The sequence below is a fragment of the Drosophila persimilis genome, unplaced genomic scaffold, assembly GCF_003286085.1.
Source record: "Drosophila persimilis strain 14011-0111.01,24,50 unplaced genomic scaffold, DperRS2 tig00000000-arrow-pilon, whole genome shotgun sequence".
Lineage (NCBI taxonomy): Eukaryota > Metazoa > Arthropoda > Insecta > Diptera > Drosophilidae > Drosophila > Drosophila persimilis.
In genome coordinates this window covers 19,321,540-19,344,254 of record NW_020825288.1, presented here as the reverse complement: position 1 = coordinate 19,344,254, position 22,715 = coordinate 19,321,540, and the positions used below count along the sequence as shown (strand labels likewise).

The 22,715-nt window shown below is 32.9% G+C and overlaps 1 protein-coding gene across 6 annotated transcripts in view; it reads left to right on the top strand.

The window, feature by feature from the left end:
• The window catches only part of LOC6591470 (acetylcholine receptor subunit alpha-like), a 55,482-nt gene that overhangs the window by 18,446 nt on the left and 14,321 nt on the right, over positions 1-22,715 (top strand). For 3 of the 6 annotated variants that reach the window (XM_026984408.1, XM_026984406.1, XM_026984411.1), the window contains one exon: positions 5,949-6,129. The exons of 2 other annotated variants lie outside the window; for them this stretch is intronic. In XM_026984408.1, the coding sequence (XP_026840209.1) occupies positions 5,949-6,129 (181 nt within the window). Of the gene's footprint in view, positions 1-5,948; positions 6,130-15,933; positions 16,115-22,715 lie in introns of all 6 variants that reach the window. One more of the 6 variants, XM_026984407.1, reaches the window with a different exon arrangement.

The following is a 22,715-nucleotide window of genomic DNA, read 5'->3' as shown; positions in this document are numbered from 1 at the left end:
TAACAATCATACTATTCGGATATACTTAATGTAGCTAAACAATAAATATTTACACCTTGTGATAGGCAGCGAAACCTTTTAAATTAAAGAGTAAACAAAAAATAATTTTTTTTTCTTATTTTACATTTTTTTTATTAACTGCTTTTTTACGTATTTTAAAAATAAAAGTTTCAATTTAAAATATTCTGAATGAAAATAATTATTTCATTTATACGGAGTATGTGTACATATACTTCAAAAAGAGATATGTTATTAAAACAATCTAATTCTGCAATCTAATTTACAAACTGCACAAGCAAAACAAAAAAAATCAAGAAGAAAAGACTTATATCGTATCCAGTGGTAGACTTTGGAACTTTTGAGTTCCACTCTACTAAAATTTAAAAAGTTGCTCGACAGTGTTAAAACCGACTGCAAGGTCATAACACCATTTTCCAATACAACACAAGACAAAGAGCACAGGATACAAAAGCGAATAATATTTTGCATGGATCCAAAAAAAAAAATAATAATAATTATTTTATGTACAAATTGGCTTGGGAGCTTTATAACTTTCTGTTTGTTTTTTATTTTGTTACGATAAAACTAATACTTTCTTTAATATTATAAAATGGATCGATGGTCATGGTATGGATAGACAGAAAAATGTGTTTTTTTTGTATTGCAGAAGATTTATGACCCAGTTTGTACCAGCTGGAAAGCATACATGTGATCTTTACTGGCTAGCCTGCCGGTGAGCATGCTAAGAGATATCCTTACGGGGAAAAATAATGTATTGAAGTAAGCGAAATATATGTATGCCTTAGTTTGGCTTTCTTGTCATGCTGATAGCAGAGCAGCGGCAGAGATGATCGACTTTTACACTTTTGAAATCCAAATTAGCTAGCAAGTTGGAATGCCCAGTGCGCCGAGCTAGTTAGTTTAGCTCATTTTAATGTTAAACTGAAACAATCGATCATCTCTGTCTCGGCGCTGCCACCCACCAGATTGGAACAAAGCCTTCCAACACGAATATCCGGTTACCTTGGCAACTTAGGATCTGCGTCTGTTTACATTAGGGATGCGTTAAAGCGTTTTAAAAAAACGCAGTTTTTGTACATAAAGCATAAACCTAGTGGTATCAAGAATTAACGTTACAAATTTGCCTCTGTACCTTTCTGCCTATCAGCGCAACTATCACCACTAGTAAGAAAAAAAAAACAGATCTAAAAATAAAATTATGGCCTCTAACCATTAAAGGAAAAAGGTAAAAATATACATACCAGGTATGCTCCGATTTCACTTACTTTTGCGTTTTCAACCAAAACGGTCAGTTTTATTTTTTAGGTGCTCACGTTTTCGCACATTTTTAGTTTCTTACGACCTGTTAACGGCACAATTTTTATTTAATGTTATTAGTGTAATACAATTATGTGTAAGAGAGAGCATAAAATCTCCTGTTATTTGTAACAGAGATTTCATTTCGATGTAACGATAACCGAATCTGGCTCCGGCGGCTGGCTGTTATGTTAGTAAAAAAAATGTAAAGTGTTGTTGCCCTGACCAATTGTTTTGAGGGCACAACCTAAGTTGATCTGTTAAAAGTGTAAATTATAATGCATCAATTAGTGATTTATAAATTATTTTTTTTGAGTTAAGATTTGTTTTGTTGTTTTGATTTTGAAAACGGAAAACATTTGCGTAGTGCGAAAACGGGAGCCCCAAATTTTTGGGTTTTTAAAAACAAAAACAGAAAGTTTTTGCGAAAGTGACAACTGGAGCCTGCGAATGTCCTTAGACAGTATTTAAATGGAGTGAGTAAAAGTTCCCATTTCTACAAAGAAAACATAAAGTAAATAAAATCATTGAGTTTTACAAAATTTTGTTTATTTCTTTCCGTGTCATCAAACACACAAATCTCATAAAGTAATAGTGTGCGTTTGCGAATATAAACGCATATTCTGCGTTATTGCATTTATTCTGATATCAATAGAAAACTCGCGTCAGTATACAAAGGCAATGAGACAGCGAAATGTAGAGCAAAGAAAAAAACGATAAGTATTGATACCTTTAAGTTATGATCAATTTGAATAATTTTCTCATCTCGATTTTTGTTTATTTTATTCAGCCAGCATCCGTTTTTCACTTTCACAAAATTTTTCCGATTTACTTTTACTCCCGTTTTCACTATCCTCAAGATTTCATACTTTTCAAAACGGAATCATTTTCCTCGACGAAATGAAAAGTAAACGGCTTTTGCAAAATGAAAATATAATATATAAATATTATTGATGCATTAACATAAACCTAACACCTATATCAAGGCAAATTGGCTGGCGCTTTCTTTGTAAATACATTTTTCTTAACCCAAACTAAAATTTGGCTCGTAATTGGTCAGGGCAACCACTTTTATCTTTGTGCTCCAAGCAGCTGAATCAGTCCGATTTGGTTAAGGGAACGTTGGCAAGCACAATTATGCTTGTAACAGCACAGACTGTGCTTAAAACACGCACGTAACAGAACATCTGGGTAAGGAAGACTGTTTCCTGTCATATAAGATTTCTTGATGTTCTTAACTTGCGTACTTTCTGCCGTCTTTTTGCTTCAAAACAATCAATTGAAAAAAATCCTTTTTATCACGCTGTATATTTTCAAAATAACCAGGTCAGTTTTTTTTTGTTTGCCAGAACCGAGGAGAAAAATACACATATCGATGCCAAAAATTTGTGAAACCGGGAGCTCCTTAAAACGAAAAGTAAACGTGTTGGCTGAAAACGTAATCCGCAAAAGTAAATGAAAATCGGAGCCTGGCTGATTGTTCTGTTTTTGGATGTGTATGTGACTCTTATAAGAGTATTCGACCGGTGTCTTTGATACAAATTTTACTGAACGTTATCAAGTATGGTCATTTCCGTAATTGCATCGCACGGATCACTGTTCAACATTTAAAGTCAAAAAAGTTCAAATAAAACTGATTTCTAGTTTAACAAGAGGCTTTTTTATAAAGGTTGAAGCTTAATTTATAAGTTTGATTTTACCAATTATTTGTGCAAGGTTGATTTGAAAAAATGTTTCGATTTCAAGACAGTTTTAAGAAACCAAGGATTCGTACGAGACAAAAAATTAAGCTGTCGTAAGCAGATAGCGAACTCGTAAGGCAATATTTTAATGTGACTAAGCTTAGAATATTTTTCATTGGTATAAGTCAAATTTTTTTTGTATTATTTTATACTTTTTTTAATTTAATGTTAAACCCGGAACATATCTGACAAGATCAAAAATTTCTTGGGTTAATACATGCTAAAAAATAATCCCTTATATGCTCTGCACACTAAGCACATCTCGAGGGAACGGTGGGAATTTTTGACAGATGTTAATCGGTGTCTATGTTATTTGCTATACTAAAACAATACATATGTGTACAATAAACTTTATTCTTTGGACTCCCTTACAAATTGTAGCAGCTCTGTTTGAAAGTTGGTTTGGCCTGGGCTGCTCGCAATTCAATGGAGTATCTCTCGATCGGTTTCCTGCTGCTCCATCTGGATTGTCCAGATTAATCCGCTTCAATGCGGCACTTTGGTTGATGAAAGAATAATAGAGCTTCAGCTGGATCTTTCCTGGTCGACATTAACGGATATGTATCGGAATTTTTGTTATTTATGTTTTTAATGGCTGCAAAATAATAATCAATACTAATCTACCACAGACTTCTGCTTTCTCCATTTTATATTGTTCCTGGTTCATTTGTTTTTTTGTTTTTTAATATGTCTAGGCGCGAACTATTTTCTATTAAAATGCATTGATAGCTGATACGTGACTATGTCAAATTAAAGACTTATGTCATCTTTTGGCAATTCCCAAGACACGGAGGTGTCTGCGATGGTAATTGTCTATGAAGACAAACGTTAAATGGTGATTCTTCGAAAAAATAAATGGATCACGAGCTTTATTAATCCACTGTATTAATCCCAAAAGAGTTCTAAACCGGAGACTACAAGGCTTTGCTACTTATTGACTAATTTTTCATCTAAAATTGAAGACTTCTATCCTCAAAACTTGCACAAGCAGCGCGGAACCATTTAACTTCAGCTTCTGTATGTCAATCGCGATCAAAGGTGACAAAAGATTTCTAACAAAGCAGATGCGTCTGAGCTGCACGTTCACTTTTCCACGCTGAAAAAGGGTTAAGAAAACTCGTCACAGGACACCAGCAACATTCTGGCAGAATTATATCCACTTCGTCTTGAACGTCTCATCCTAGTTAAAATTTCTCCACATTTTCTGAATAATTATTTTCGACCTTCTTAACTTTAATTTGATTAAACTAAAATTGGCCTTTGCCTGCCCAGAACATATCTCTGCGTGGATCCCATTACCCCATTACCGTAATATTGAAGCCGTCGAAAATTGCCACGACCAAGGAGTTGTGTGGATTGAGTCCTGACATCTTGAAGTCCTCCAATGAAATTTTCTCTTGATGTATTCCACAAAGAAATTTCGCAAAACAATTGGAGTCTAATGGATATGACAATTGCTTTGTACCATACGTGACTATGTCAAATTAAACACTTTGGGTACTATCTTAATAGAAATCACGATATGCTTGAATCGGTCTTCACAAAACAGCTTAGATTTAGCTGGAAAAGAAGTTATATTCTCAGAACCAACACCAACTCATTTAAATACATGACAGGGCTATCCGATCATCCTTGCAATGTTGGGAACGACGACGACTTGGGGATTTGATGGCAGCCGTTTGTTCTTCAGACCGACAAGTACGATCTACTAAAGATCTACGTAATGTGTCTTATCTTTGCAAATTTAGTCATTCTCGATAAGAGTAAGCTCAGCCTCATTTTCATGGGCAGCTATTAGCCACGATGTATGGACTATAGGGACAATGAATCGAGACTCACTGGGTTTCGTTTGGATAACAATCCTCGGGCTGACAAAAGAAGACTTAAAAGTAAGTCTCTTTAAAGAACGTTGATCAACAAGGTAGATACTAACATAATTATGTAGTTTAAATTTCAAATTCAAATAATTAATTTTTTACCGATGACTGCTATTTTTTCTTGACACAAACATACAGTTGGACAAAGTTCATCTCTTGTCGCTGTCAAGCATCGACATACTTTGCGACCTTGCTTCCAACTGCTTCCATCGTTCCGTATAACACGGCACTTTGTTGCTCGACTCGAGAAGCATAAGCAAATGCTGCAAAAGAGAGTGCTCGATAATACAAAAAGGTGTACAAAAACGCAGATAAGGGGTTTTTTGGTTTATGACTGATCCAACATTTAAAAGCCTGGACAGTGCTGCTTTATGGCATCGAATACCCCTTCTTCTGCCATTTAAACAAAAGGTTAAAATATTTATATCCCCTGGAAGTGTATAAGAATAACCTAAGCTTCGTAACATATCTCGTTATTTGCCCCAGCAAGTTTGAAATCATATTTAAAAATACTGAAAGCAATAATGAGGACTAATTTATAAATTAATGAAAAAAAAATCAATATTTACCTAAAACTTATAAAAGTATAGAATTATTGTTTGACACAAATCATAAAAAAAAAACATATGTATTGTGTTTGGATGGATCTACGAGAGCCATAAAACGTCTATACCTAACAATATGCTGATATAATAGTTAATTAATCTATCATACTGAGACATTCTTCATTATCATTATTTTTGTTTTTTTCTTAAAGTGAACTAGACACTTTAATATGATAATATTGCATCTTATTTAAATGACACTATTATCGCCCAAAATTATATACTCATTCAGATGCGTGTGTATGTATATTTTAATATTACCATTTGCAGAAAGATTAATAGCTGAATTTCAAGAAATAGATTAAATTAAATTCTAAAAATACACTCGATTAACCTAATATACCTTATAATTACATAATACAAAAAATAATCATAATTTATACGGATATTGAAAAAATATCATGTAGTGCTGATGGTAACTTCGAAGTGACTCTTGCAACAAAAGCCACAATTTACTCTGAAGGATTAGTCGAATGGAAGCCGCCAGCTATATACAAGTCATCCTGTGAGATAGATGTAGAATATTTCCCATTTGATGAACAGACATGTGTTCTAAAGTTTGGCAGTTGGACTTATGACGGGTTTAAGGTAGGTCTGTCAAAATCTGCCTATTATTTACTTAAATTTAATATAAAATTATATATTTTTGATTTTATAATGTATATGTATTTGTTTTTGTTGTTAAAAAATCGAATATTTGAAAGGAAGCGAAATTTCGCCCTACGTTCCAAATACACAATATTCTGAAATTGCATTTACGTACAATTTTAATTTTAATTTCAACGCATTTTACTATTTTTTTTTTTTTTTAATTAAGTAATTGAAATACCAATGACCAATACAAATAAATATAGAAAAATTTAATGCACTGGAGACGGTTCGTGAAATCATTCACACTTATTTCATTTTCTAGTTAATATTTCTGTACTCATTGTTACATATAATTAAAATTTTCCAATGTTGAATACATAATTTTGTACATAAAAGAAATTAACATCTATTATTTGTATACTGATTCATGTTTTTTCAATTATTATTATATAGAAGATATTTAAATTTGATTTCATAAAGTAAATGCGCATATATTATATGTAACTTGATTTTTAATACATAAGCATACATAAAGGTATATTCTTAAAAATATTTTTTCAAATATTCAGGCAGGCTCCGGCTTTCATTTTCACAAAAACTTTCCGATTTACTTTTGAAAACGCAAAAATTGGTGCTCCCGTTTTCGCAAAATGCAAATTATTTCCGTTTTCATAACTGAAACAATTTTCCCACCGAAATGAGAATTGAACGGCATGTTATACAACAAAACTAATCTTATTTGGAAAAGAACAAAATATATGTCTTTTTGATGCATTAACAATTAATTGCTACCATTACCAGAGAAATATAGCTTTTGCATTTCTTATAAGCACATATTTCTTAATTTTCCGTTTTCATGGTAAGTGCTGTCGCATATTGGGACATTGGGCCATTTCGGCTTGATAAATAAATAACTTTTGAACAAATCAAGGAAAATTTTGTTAAATGACTTAATTCTTAAGTCAATCGGGCTACGATAAATTATTAAAGTTAAAATTTTGTCTAATTGTTTATTTTTGTAAAATAATCATCCACATTTGAAACAATATGTAACTTAACGTTCCTAAGGAATAATTATTTACCAATTTTTTTGGTAGACATGTGAGAGTCTAATTGATGATATGTTAGGATGTACTAGTATATGGATGTCGTTTTTGGGTTATGTTTCAACATTAATAACTTGAATTTACAAAAATATGTTCCTGAATATCTCTGAAATCGTTTTCTATATGTTCTTTGAATATCTGTTTTCCAAATTGTAGAACAGAATTTTTCGGTGCTGCCTCACCAAAACCGGCCGAAATAAAGCTACCCAAAGGATTTTGTTCCTACTGCAGCTCTTTTTTGGCCGTTTATCGTGCAAGAATTCGTCATTAAAATCGATCTAAAAGTTGAACCGCAGAATGAGATTTGAAATTTATCAGCTCTTTTGATTATCGATACATCGGAATAAAATCTCTATTACGTATAAATGAGGCTTTTGTACGCGCAATGCACTAAATTGTACGCTTAACACGACATGAGAAAATTATACATATCGGGAGCACCTAAAAACGAAAAAGGACCGTTTTGGTCGAAAACCTAAAACGCAAAAGTATGCGGAATCCGGAGCCACTTTAATTCACCAGTCACTTTAATTCACGCGTGCATACAGTGATAGGAATGAAACTAATTGTTGTTCAGAAGAGGTAGCCGCCAAAAATATAAACAATGTAACCGATCCCAAATGTATCATTACAATAAAGGTCAAGTTTATAATTTACCAAGAAAGATGTAATATTTCCAATTAAAAATGTGTATGTGCTAAGTGTAGCTTATATAAGAAATATGTATATATAATAAAATTTATTTTCGATTAGTAATTGCAAATACTTACCTGGATTCAAGTTGAAGTAAACTTGCTTATAAATTACGCAGCCCCAGAAAAAAAAACGAGGGGGAACGTTGTGAGTTGCTACTGCGACCGCAACTCTACTTTTACACCCGATACTTAGTCAGTATAGTCAGTCTCCTCCGGCAGACGCCGCTAATATTAAACGACACGACAACGAGTGGGAGAAACAGAAAATCAGTCTGAGCGTGTCGTAGGGCGCTGCGTAGCCACTGCAAATTGATTCGTTCCTTTTGGCTATAAAAATGATCCGATCTGATCCAGATTCAGCAATCTGATAGATATGGTCATTCTCTATGATTGTGCGTTAGTTTTAGTTTTCTCGATTCTTCAATATTGTGGATGCCACACTTTGTGGGGGCGGAAGGGGGTGTGGCGAAATTTCGAAACAAACTTGTCACGGTCCGATATAGTAGGAGTGTGGATACCGAATTTGATTGCTCTAGCTCTAATAGTCTCTGAGATTCTTGAACTCACATTTTGCTATAGGCAAAGCCGACCATGAAACCTGTGAGTTAGAGAGAGACAGAGCGAGAGAGAATTAAATTGTTTTCTTTATTCTGGCTATAATAATTATACGATCTGGTTTAGATTTTGCACTCTAAAAGATATAGTCATCCTCTACGATTCTGCGTTTTCTGTTTTCGGGGCACCAAAATGACACTTTTTTTGTGGGGCTGTGTTATTAAAGAAGAAATTATTATATATCAGGGTTCTACAAAAAATAGCTATATAAAGCTATTTAGTTTGAGAAAATGCAACCAACCGTTGAAAGTTATTGTTAGTATATATTGAATTTTAAAAAAATGTTTTCCAATTTTTGTCAATCAGTTCAGCTATAGTAGTACCAAGCTTATATGACTGACAATATGAAACATACCTGAAATAAGGTTAAACAATTGAAATTATGCAAATATATCAAAAAACAAGTATGTAAGAAACTCCGCTTTATTTTCTGTAGTTTGACTATTCAAACGGTACAGATTGACAAAACTCTAAGAAATCTTTTTATCACAGAATTGATATCATTGTTTCATTCAGTGATGTAATTCAACCTCTCGATTTCGCTACGAAAGTCCCTTCGAATTCTGGCGAACCCAGAAAAGGTCGCAGGGTCTAAAAATGAATTTTTGAATTTTTTTTTACTGATTTACAATATGAAAATATAATTAATATAATATAAGAAAATATAATAAGTTAATAGCTCGCTGTATTATTCACCACTTTTAAATTTGTAAATATTTTTAAGCATATTGATAGTTTTCATTATTATGTAATTTTCTTTAAAATTTCTCTATAACAAACGTATGCAAATATTTATCGTTTCAAATTATGCGTTATAGAATAGTTTCGTTATAGTTTCGACATCCTCATCATTATTTCACATAAGGAAGACGAGGAATTTTTAAGAGTACCAAAAAAATTGCATCTACTGTTGTAGAAATATTAAACGTAGCTTTGATCTTATTGATGGAATGGTGGATCGTTAATAAAATCAAAACATTCTGTTGTTAATATAACTGCATCCAAATCTGGATAAATTAACAGCGCTCCATTCCTTCTACAGAAACTATTAGACCGAAACTTCTAATGCCTCCCATTAGATACTATTTGGCGGGCAGCATTTGAGTCATGTGTCGGACCTGCATCAGGTACAAATGTTTACTTCTTTGCCGATCCCTTCGGAAAGTGCCGGGGCTCTACTTTTATACCCTGTACTCAGACAGAATATACATACGTGAGTTTATGGTTGATGTGACCTATATACTCCTGTGATATCACAACTTCTTCGTCAGCGCTCGTAAATCGTAAACGACCCCGTTTTTCTTCGATGTGAGGGAATAAAAAGAAGTCATTGGGTGCCAAGTCAGGACTGTAGGGCGATTGAGTAATCAATTCGATGTTTCGACTGCATAAAAATTCACCTGTTTGTCGAGATGTGTGAGAGCTCGCATTGTCACGATAAAAAATGATTCGTGCTGGGCAGTTGGTTTTGATAATTTCTCCGAAGACCTCCGACAAAAAAATTATCGTGTACCACTCAAAATTGACAGTCCTACGTTGCTCTAGTGGAACAATGGCGATATGACCCATTCTCCCGATGAAACAGGCGACAATTTGCTTCGAAGTGCTTCGTACTCGAACAACTTTTGTTGGATTTGGCTCATCTTGGAACACCCACACGGTCGATTGCTGTTTAGCTAACGATTAAATACTGTGATAAAATGAATTTTTTGATTGTGTTTTCTCGTCATACAAAGAACTAAGTTAATCGACACATTCTTGTTGCGATAATCCACGTCGAAAGTTTTGAAAAATAATCAAATGAAAACCTTCTCGAGAAATTTCAACTTTTTTGCCAAATTAATTTTTTTCTCTGGTTGTTAGCAAAACAAAACAAGCAATTGTACAAAAAAAACGTTGTACAAACATATGTGCTAAAAAATTAAAAAAAAAAATATTATGGCAATTAGTATTGCCAAGTCTCGAAATATAAATAGCAGCCAACGTAACTCAGAACCTCATCAAAATGGCTTAAAATATTTAAAAATTTAAAAGAGGTTAATGATACAGTCGGGCTAGCTACTGAACTTAAAAAGAACTATCAGGCAGGTTCCAGTTTTCACGTTCATGAAAATATTTCGATTCACCTTTGAAAACGAATAAAATTGGTGCTTTCACTTTCACAAAACGCAAGATTTTTTTTACCCAACCTCAAATTTGGCTCTTAAATAACTGGTCAGAGCAACAATACTTTCCGTTTTCTTGCCAACAGCTGTCGCAGCCCGATTTGGTTATTTGGCAAGAAATACATTTTTGGGAAAAGCAGCACAAATGTGCAAATAACAGCTCAGATTGTGCTCCTTATGTAGTAAATTTTCCACGTAACTACACAGCTATGTATATATGTATTTAATTTAAAATTTATGTGCAACATATCAATTTTTTACCGTTAGCAATTTAATTTATAATTTTCATGCTGTTACTCACAGCTTGTTAGCCATGTTAAATCTTCTGGCGTTGTTTCGCTTCAAAGCACGCAATTAAAAAAATAACATGCATTTTTGGCGTGCTGTTTTTATACGCAACGGATACAAAAAGGATGATAAAGGATATATTCTCGCATTTTTTTTTGCATACAAATAAGCACAGCCTTAATGTACATACATATGTATATGATAATCAATCGACTGGTTTAACTATAAATTTATATGTTTTGTTCTTTTATATGTTTTTTGACGGAAAGGTTTTAAAAAACCAAAAATCAGAAAAAATAAATTACTTAGCATATGTACATAGGTATCAAGGAAGCAGATGAATGTGATATCATTGTATACAGCCAACCAGGCTGTAGCTGGCTCTAGTCGGTGGTTTAGCAATTGTTATCTCATTTGACAAATTTTTCTTGTTATCGCTAAATCAGTTTTAAACAAAAGTCTTTACTAATTGGTCATATTATCTCATACTATGCCATATTCATATACTAAACGCAGCGCCCGACGACTCGCTCAGACTGATTTTCTGTCTCTCTGACACGCACTCTTTGTCGTGTCGTTTAATATTAGCGGCGTCTGCAGGTGGAGAGCCATACTGACTAAGTATCGGGTATAAATGTAGAGTTGCGGTCTCCTCAGCAACTCCCAACGTTCCTCCTCGTTAATTATATGAATATGACATCAAACAATTTAGTATGTATTTTTGTTAGGCACCGATTTATTATCAATCAAATAATATTTAAGGGAGCCCTAGGCTGGAGAAGTTAAAAATTCATGAAATTTCAGAGTTCGCCTTTTTTTCCTGGGTGTAATTAGAAAAATGTGTGTTTAATTTAATTTTAATTTGTTATTCTCTATTAAGTTGGCGCCTACTTACATTTCATTACTATTATATTCTTTTTCATTTCTTTTAACATAATTTTCATATAAAAGTTGTGATCTGCCTGAAAGTGGATGCACTCAGTTATTAAATTTAATAACTTCTTAAAACAAAAACTTCGTAAACAAAATTGATCACTACACTAATGCAGAGTACACAGTTACTATGTATCCATATTTGATAAATACAAGTGTACTCAATTACACTTTGAATGCAACCCGCATCTGGGGATAAAAATATTTTATGTTTTTATTTGCAAGTTTTAGCCGTTTGACGGGATTGTAAAGCACCATGTTGGGAAGGGTAGCTTTAATGGTTGCAATGCTGCTGTTAACTATACCTTAAACGACGCTTAAATATCCACCTACACATTTACATATACATACGTGGGTTGCTATTTGAGTTTCCCGCCTAATTATGAACATTTTAAACATATTTTCGCGGCAGTCCAAAACAAGGCTTTATCAGCCTCTTTTGGCGCTTAAAAACGTTGAACACTCAATTTTTTTAAATATCTGGAAATAAAAAGATCCAGTTAGATGTAAGGAAATGTGTGCAATGCAGAAGACCTCTCGATATTTTGGGTGGCTAAAAAATCTGATGAGTGGGGCGATGTGCGAAACTCGGACTGTGTTAGTAAAATACAGTCCGTATTTAAAGTTAGGTTTTCCTTAATTCTCCAAAAACTTCTCGTCAAATAATAGTTTTTTTCAAGCGTAACCATTATCTCTCTAATATATAAAATAGTTTTGGGTCGTCATCGTCCGTAATTTTTTTGGTCACAGACACAACAGTATCTTACAAATGCAAATATATATCACAGATACATGTAACCGGCACGTTAATTGTTGAAAAATCGCTGTCCATCGAGTGTAATTTTTTGGGTTGCTTCTTAAACTGTAATTTGAAGTCAGACTTTATAGCGGATCCAATATGATCGACATATATAAATAGATATATGCAATATATAATAAATATAAATACACCCGTGCTTTAAATGTCCATGACATCAGTTTGGCATCATTTGAATGGGATGGTTCAGTATTTTATTTCTGATATCTAACACGTCAGGGCCAAAATCGCTTTTTTTAACGGTTTCAACCCCTTTTTTCGGAGATGTGGATTTTCGGACAAAATAATGCAGAATCAATTCCGCCAAAACGTTACGTTTTTGTTTTTAGGTGGTCGATATATTTAATTTTAACATTGCTTCTGGCAAAAAAAAACAGCTGACATAGTTGTTTCTCAAATATACAGAATGATAAAAATTACTTTTAGTTTTTCAATTGCTTGTTTTGAAACAAAACGGCGGCAGAAAATACGCGATTTATGAAGATCAGGACATCTTAGATGCAATCCTGTGTATTTGACATACGAACTGTGAGTAACAGCAGGCCAATTGAATATTAGAATTCTTGTGATCAAGCTTTCAAATTTCTGATGTAACTTCGAAACGATTTTGGAGAAAGTTCAACCCCATCTGGGTGTTACCTCAAACTAATTTGTTGCTCATTTTTAAGTCCGAATAGTATGTGCCGGGAAACACTTGTTTCGCAAAATTTATTATGTTACGAGCACAGTTTGTGCTGTTTTGCGCGATAATGTATATTTTGGCAATCGTTCCTTTAACTTTGTCGGGCTGCGACAGCGCAAAATTTTGTTGTTTAAACAAATTATTTAAATTTGAGTAAAAAAATATAACCAAAAAATAATGATTACACTGGGCAACGAAATTCTAACCAACCGACAACCGCCATGAACCAACCCAACTTTTTCTGATAGTTTTGGAGCCTTAAAAATGTTAATTACTGATATATTTTTCTGTTACATTTTTTTTTAAATTCTTAAAGTCTGGTATTTTTTTGTATTGTTGCTGTCAGAGGTTGTGCTTCTTTTTTTCATATAAATGTAAATAAATCGTTATAAATCGGACCGAAACACTTTGTAGCTTAAGCTTGCCGTGTGGAATATAATAACCTTTTAAATTAACAATTGATAATGTTTGCATAGCTGCATTTATCAGCTTTTCAGAATTGCAAAGTTTAATACAACCAGGTTTAAGATACTTCAGATATGTGAAAAATTCACAACCTACGGAAAAAAGTAAAAAAATACCGGATTTTAAAAATTAAAAAAAAAAATGATTACTAAACATTTTTAAAGCTTTAAATATATCAGAAAAAGTCGGCTCTGGTGTTGCATAGTGTTCATTGATGATTTTTATTTTTTCGATTACAAAAAAAAATAAAAGTTCAAAAACGGTGGAGAGCTGAAAAAAATGTATACATATCCTTATTTTATTATGGTTAGTTATTAATAAAAATTTATAAAAATATTTATTACCAAAGATTACCCGTAAAACTGAAAATATAAAAATTTAAGTGGATATGCATAGATTATCCTTAGAGCACTATATTTTTATATTTAATTTTTCTATGCGACTATTCTAAGTGGCTGATTTTATTAACGATCCCTGCTGAAAATTGATCTTCCTAACTTTGCAAACATTACCAGTTGCTGTTGACCAGTTACCGAACCAACCCAACAGGCGTTGAATTGTTGAGTATTTGGCTCGCTGTGAAACACCCATAGCGTCGATTAATGTTTAGTTACGGGATCAATTTCATATATAGGTATTCATGATGTTAAACACAGCCTCACAATCGTATTTTTTGATAATTTTCTTACACCAATCGACACGGGCTTCCTTTTTAAATTGTGTAGAAACCAGCGTGAACACACCTTTTACACCATGAGGTCATCTTGGAAAATGTTATTGATGGACGTCATACTAATACTAAGTCAGACGACGTTGTAGACGTACCCACACAGTAAATACAAAATTATACAGAAATTTCGAAAACTCAGTGCTGATTATTTTAAATAGCTGTGAGGCAAAAGCTTTTAACTGAAAAACGATTACATTAAACTAAACTAAACATTAAACATGGTCATAATTGTCTTTGCCCTTCAGATATGAAGGCACAAAAGCCGAACAAATAAATTCCCGCACGTTCGTTGTGATCACCACATAGGCTTGTTTTAAAAAAGCTAAAACCTATCGATGTTATATACTGCATATGTTTAGGTATAGGTCCGCAACAAGAATAGCCAATTTAAGACAAAACAAATTTTCAAATTAGTTTCAATATTTGTTCAGTTTTCTTCATATGAATACACATTGTAATTATCAAAAAATTTTGAAAAACCATCAAGCTAGACCATATATTCTAAACAGGTCTCACAAAACATAAGTAACTATCTATTCTTCTTCGTTTATTTTGAAGCTATATGATATAATAAGTGGTCCGACCCGATCGATTCCTACAAAATATCTACATCCTGTCTATATAAAAAACGAAACTTAGTCATGAAAGCTTCCTTTTGTGCGTTAGAAACTTCGTTCCAATGTGATAATAACCTCCAATAATCTACTCTACTTTCTGGGAACTACATATATATGAATATAAACCTGAAATCGAATGTAAAAGGAAACAAAGAATTAGCTTAGCAAGTGCGGTTCCATTTTTTCAACCAGGGGCTATAGAAATGTTTTGACTGATCGGATTAAATATCTGAAAAGTGTAACGATAAAAAATAAGCTATGATCCACATACATACTATTTACGAATAAGATGTATACCCAAAAATTTAAAAGTGCGTTTCCAAAAATTATTGACGAATTATTTACACTAAAAATAAAAAGTCAAAATCTTTTCAAAAGATATTTAATTATTATTCTAAAAAATAATAATATCTAATAATTTTATGTGTATTCCTCTTTATGTATGTACATATGTATATATATATATACAATATATAATTAATATCTATGTATAGATATACTAATCAAATACAAACATGTGTATATACGTATATGTATATATTTTGTATACATATGTATGTATGTATGAATTTATGGAATATAATGATTATAGTTGTATATTAGTTTGCAATACAAATTATTGGCGTATTCTTACATGGTAACAGGAGTTGTGCCTAAAAAGTTGTGTCTAAAAATATATATTTTTCAGTGCTGATGGTCATTATGAAGTCACACTTATGACAAAAGCAATAGTCTATAGTAATGGACTGGTGATTTGGCAACCACCTGCCGTCTATAAATCGTCTTGTTCAATCGATGTTGAATATTTTCCGTATGACGTACAAACGTGCATCTTAAAATTAGGAAGTTGGACCTATGATGGTTTTAAGGTGCTAATCTAACTTTATTTAATTTTAGACCCTTGACTTTTATTTTATATTTTTTCTAAAGCCAAAAAAACCTTTCACTTCTTTAAATTTAAATATGCATGCAAAAGTAATTGGGAATGATATCATAAGAATGGCATTTGTTTTGTTAATGAATTCACTCAATTGAAATTGTGTTTTTAAATAATAAAATAAGTTTTTGACATAGCTATAATTTGAGCTTGCTTGAATTGTATCAAAAACTTCTGTCCATGCATATATAGAACACATATGTAAATACTTATGCATTTATCTACAAAAGTACCTTAAAATGCATGTGTGATTATACTTGTTGCGAAAGCAAAGCGATTCCCATGCTTGTTTCAAATGCTTGGAGTGCATGTGCCATGCTCTGAAATTAGACCTTTCAATATTGTTTTGAAATTATTTTTTTTCCGTATAGCATGTGATATATAAAAATACATACTCGTAAATGGCCAAGCATGAACATTAAATTTTACTTTTTTATGATGATGATTATCATGAAATTAGCTGGTAGAATTTTGACCTTTTACTTCTGTATGAGTGATTGTATATTTGAGACGGCGCATGCTGCATCTCAGACTCTAGCTTCTCTGCCAGTGGTGGATGTGATCTTTCGGTGACTCTCAATGGCCTTTAATATTATTTTCATCTTTAAACATTTTTTTTTCGCAAAAATGTATGCATAAATTTTAAATTATACATATGTCAACTAAAAGACTTACACCAAGCAAACCTATAAGTAAGACATAAAAAGTAGTATACAAAATTCGGCTAAAATTAGGGAATGGCCTTCCACGACTTGCTGTTGTTTCTATTACTTAGTGGCGAATTTTAAACAATGACCGGAGAATATTGGGAGTAACGCAAAAATACTATTGCTGCCAGAAGTTAAAGTTGAGTTTTGGTGTTGCCATTATTGGTTCTTTTTGATATTTTATTTAAAAATGGTTCATAGGTTGAGCATGGTAATATTAAATTAGAAGTGTTTTACATGATGCACAAGATCTAATGGAGACCCCAGATGTCAAACACTGTACAAAAAAACTTATACACATTAATAATATTATTAAAAATAAGGTACGAATTACATAAACTTACGAAAATCTCACATAATACATACGTCTTCGAAACAGAAAAATAAGTGATTTTTCAACTGAAAGGCAAATTGAAAGCGAAGAATATCAAACTAGAACTGTGATATAGGTTTATCCGAGGAATGCCGACTAAATATAAATACATATGTATATGTACTCTTTTATCAATATCTATTTAAATTACTGATGAATGCTTCGCCGACTGATCATCACATTGTATGCAGTTTCTGTTAAATACTTAACAAATGCGATACTTTTTCGATGTATTTCCTTTCTAGCTATATTTCTTTTCATGCCTTGTTCATGGCCATATTTTGCCTGTACTCCGTTTATAAATAGTTTGAAAAATCTCGCACGTTTTTACAATGCTTACTATTTTTTATTTAATAGTATTGTTTTTGTGAAAAGTTATATATTTCTGAACTCCTAGCTACTAAGCCCCTCTATTGAAATTGCTTTACTATGTTATAAAATGGTTAGCAAAATTGATGATTTTATAGAATTCCATTTTGGAATAGTGCGTTAGTAAAAAAGAAATGTTATAATTGTATTGACAGCAGTATGGATTTAAAAGGATCCCTGAACTCCTTAGAAACAATCACTGACGTGAAAGTCAAGTCAATACCATCGATGAGCAATGGAATTAAAACCGAAATTCCGGCTCTTCTAGATGACGACCATCTCCATCCAATCTCGGTAATCTCTTTCTCGTCTTTTGACAACTGATCTCTTTTTCAATACATATTCTGGGTTTGATTTTTCATTTGAGCATGGCATTTGGGAAGGTGTGGAACGGTATTTACAAACGCCTAATTAATGTAGCTATACATAAAAAAGGAAAAACACAAGAAATCATTTTTTCGACTTGTAAGTTTTTAAAGATACTTTTTTGAAAAATCTACCGCAAAAAGTGATCAATTTTGAATTTGTAAGCCCAATATTTTCCAGACGGTAAGCTGAAGCTACAAAGTGTTCATGTAAAATTTCTAGCTACATTTATCAGCTTTACAGAATTTCAATATGCAATACAACCAGATGTAAGATACTAAAGTTATGTGAAGAATATTACAACACCACCATTTTTAATTTAAAAAAAAATCACAAATTTAAAGCAATAAATCTATCCGAAATAATCGGTTTGGTTCGAAGCGTAAATATTGTGTTGCATGTGGTAATTAGAGAAGTAAAATAATATGCTAAAAAATGATTGTTGATGTAACAACGTATTTATTGAAATCGAATAACGTTTCTGATCCGTTAAGAAAACATTTATTTATACCAGCTATAATAACCAAGTCGAGGCATTGTGTCCGTCCTTATACATACATATATGAAAAGGTTTCCCTCAATGATCGAATCCTACTGATCACCTTTTCGACCAGTGGGCCTATTCGGATTGTTTCCTCGAACCCTCACGTAAGTCGCCTAGTACCGTGCTTAATGAGCACTAGGATTTGATTTATGGTGGCTCGTTTTAGTCCTACCGGAGCTGCTCATCCAATCGACTATTTTTTCTGAATGATTTCCAGCTACTGAAGTTTTATAAGTACTGCTTTTATTGAGTAAAATTGTGCGATATATATACATTTTTTTACGCTTACAATTGTTTACTGAGGTCTACAGATATACAGTTAGTACCCATATCATGAATTTTATCATCTGTATTAATAGACACATCCTGCTGCCTGTTGCATATTTATTTTGGTCAGCAGTGCATTTTCCGTTAAAATCTTAGCGCCTTATGGCCGCCTTATTTAACAGTCCGTCTGTCCGTTTACTTCCCTTTCAGATAGGTTAGGAAAACATATTATTTGAAACAGTGAATTTTAATTGCACCAAGCATTCGAAAAAAATGTTTTTTCTATTCGAGAAACGTATTCTAATTTAATCCTTTTTTATGATTTTTTGGTATAACTTAACGATAGCGATAACTTGATCTCGCGCACTATTTGAATTGGTAATGGCTAGACAGCAAGACAATAATAGAGGAGAAGATTAAAGTCATTTATGATTGTTATTAACGACTAAGTATCGTATTCTGTGATTATATTGAGAATTACTGTAAATGAGGAGAGGAAAATATCCGAAATATCCGGTGCGGAAGCACGAAAGAAACCAAGAAAATGTTACACCCCTAAAAGGAATCCCCATGCTCAGGTTAAATGTTTTTCAGAAACAAATTATTGAGAAACCTATTCTAATTTAATCGTTTTTTATGATTTTGTGATATAAATTAACGATAGCGATAACTTGAACTCGCACACCATTTGTTTATTTAAATTGACAAGAAGAAATTATTTACTAAACAATAGAGTGAGACGTTTTTGTAAAAAAAACCTATTTTGCGGTTGCTCACAAGATAAATCTGAGGAAAAATCGAAATCGAGCATTTGAGATTCGTTTTTTGTGGATTTATTTTTGTCGTGTTTCGCATACAGCTTTATAGCTCTAAATTTTCGAAAACTTTTTCATCGATGGATATTCCAGAAAGTTGTGGTGAGTGAAATTTGTATGAATCCTCATAATTTTAAGCCAAAGGTATATGAAAAATGTTTCACTGCCTATACATACACAAGAAGTATATGTACTAATATATTTATATTTAATCAACTCCTGCAAAAAATCGGAAACGGCTATACAATTTAGATAATCAGGCAGGCTCCGTTTTTCACTTACTTTTGCGGGTAGCGTTTTCAGCCAAAACGTTTCGTTTTAAGGTGCTCCAGTTTTCACATATTTTTTTTGTGTCTGGCAAACAAAAACAGCTGATCTGGATGCTTTGTAAAAATACGGTGTGATTAAAATGCCTCTTATTTTTTCAATTGCTTTTTTTAAGCATACGACAGCAGAAATTTTGTGATCTAAGAAGTACCAGACATCTTAGATGCAACACTTGTGTATCTAACATGTCTGACGAACTGTAAGTAACTTACAGTTAACATGCAAATTGAAAATTATATTGCTAATGGTCAAGATTTCCGACTTTCAAAATGATTTTGGAGAAAGATGATGTATGCATTCCACTGGATATAAAGAAGCGGGAATTAAAAAAAAAAAATTATTTGCGGCATTTACATTTTAGAGTCAAAATTAAATGGGGCGGGAAACAGCTGTGCTTACCCAGATGTTCTGTTAAGCGCATGTTAAAAGCACAGTCTGAGCTGTTACATGAATTTTTGTGCTGTAATGCGTAAAAATTTCTTTCTTTCCAAATCGTACTGCGTCAGCTGTTTGCACCAAAACGATAATTGTTGTTGCCCTGGCTAAATTTGAGGTTGGGTTAAAATTATTTTGTAAAGAAAGCAAAAGTTTAATTGCACTGATATAGGTGCCAAGTTTATGTTAATGCATCAATAAGTCATCTATTGTTTTCCTTTTGCAATTAAAATTCGTATTGTTGAATAAAAAGCCGTTTACTTTTCATTTCGTCGAGGAAAATGTTTTCGTTTTGAAAAGTAAGAAATCTTGCGGATTGTGAAAAAGGGAGCCCCAATAAATGTGATTTCAAAAGTAAGTCGGAAAACTTTTGTGAAAATGAAAAACGGAAACTGGCTGAATACATATATTTTTTCGTTTTTTTACAACAGGAAAGTTGTAAAGGAAAACAGACAAACTTAAGTAAAAACGCAAGCACAATTAAGTATTAAGAGGTCGATGTTTGGGAGGATTGAATACTATTGTACTACGTCAGTCATAGCTCAGACTTGTTCAGAATCACATATTATTAAATGCTCGCAAAAAAATTGGTTTCGTCATCAGCAACAAATAAGGATCGAGAGGATAGCTTTTGAATATCACTTACGTAGACATCCAAACGGGAGACGAGCAGACTAAGCACCATTCAGATGCGTTACACGAGATGACCAAATCAAGTCAAAACGTGAATATTTATTTAATTAACAATTATCTGCTAATAATGGAACTTAGTTACAAAAGGAGAAAAGGAGGAAAGAAGAGACGTTAAAAGTTTGTTAAATTTAGATGATTATAAATCTTACATGCTATTAGCTTAAAGGATAATTCAGGGGATAAGGTATGACAGAGGGAGTTTTAGTTATGGCATAAAAGTACGGGTAGGTCTAGATGGAACGACAGCTTTATGGCTGTTAAAACACATCTTATGATCAAATAGGACTCCGAGGTCATTTGAATTCGAAATTCGCTCCAGGACATGATTTCCTCGAAAATATGAGACAAAATGTCATAAGCTTGCAGGCATGAAGGCGCACATACCAATCAGATTAAGGCAGACAGATTTTAACATCATCAGCATACATTAGTGTAGTAGAGTATTTTATAACTTGAGGAAGGTCATTCACAAATAGAATAAACAGAAGCGGGCCCAGATGACTTCTGTGTGGCACTCCTGAAGTAACATTAACGATATTTGACAGAACATTAGAAAACATAACACGTTGAGTACGGTTAGAGAGATAGGACAAAATCCAATTTAGAAGATTCTTCGGAAACCCTAATAAAGAGAGCGATCGTTCAACATCGACCAACCTTCTCGAGTTTTCTAACTTAATCCACTGTGGTTTTTAAAGTAGTTTGTAGACGGATGTAGTTTTTACGGACTTTAGCAAAGCATTCCATTCTTTGCTCTGCTTATTCACAATAATAAGGAATAAAGGTCTACGGTATCGCAGCCAAATCTAACGTCAATATAATCAGGGTGTTCCAAAGCAAAATGTTAAGCAAGATTTCTGGAGCTGATTGGTACATCCGTAACTATAAAATAGCCAAGGACCTCAGGGACCCCCTAGTTGGTGATGTCATAAACACACAAGCTACTAGATACCAATCGAAATGACGTAATCATTCAAAATGCAGAACCAGGCGTAGACTTGTCCGTACCATTCCGACAGACCTGCCCAACAGGAAGATATAATTAACTCCCCATAAGCCGTCCCTGACCACCCACCCTCCATTTTGATGTCCACCTTGATGCCCCGCATTATCTTTTGAAAAATCTTTGTAACTGAATTTTTGCATAGACTACTGTATAGTTGTTTCAAAAATAACAGTAAATAACATAATTGTACTTTTTCTAGTCTGGGACATTTATATTTTAAAACAAATATTTATCTTTAAAACAATAACAAAAAATTAAAAATAAATATAATTTATTAAAATTGTTTGATACTTAAGTCTAACAGACAAAATGAGTCTGATGGCAGCTGTTAACTATCAATTTTGGAAAACACAAAATTAATCCGACTCAGTACTGACTCAGTGTGAATTTGACTTTTCGAAATCATCTATTCAGAATATTCCATTTATCAAAAAAACTAACTTTAAATTGAAGACAAACTGGTTTTTGGTAAGTCTTGGTAATGATGTTATTGACGAAAACGAGCTGATGCATCTGCTTTAATTTTGACAGTCGCATACAAGCTTATACATACATAGTTATAGCTTTAAACGAGGGGGAACGTTGTGAGTTGCTGCGGCGACCGCAACTCTACATTTATACCCGATACTTA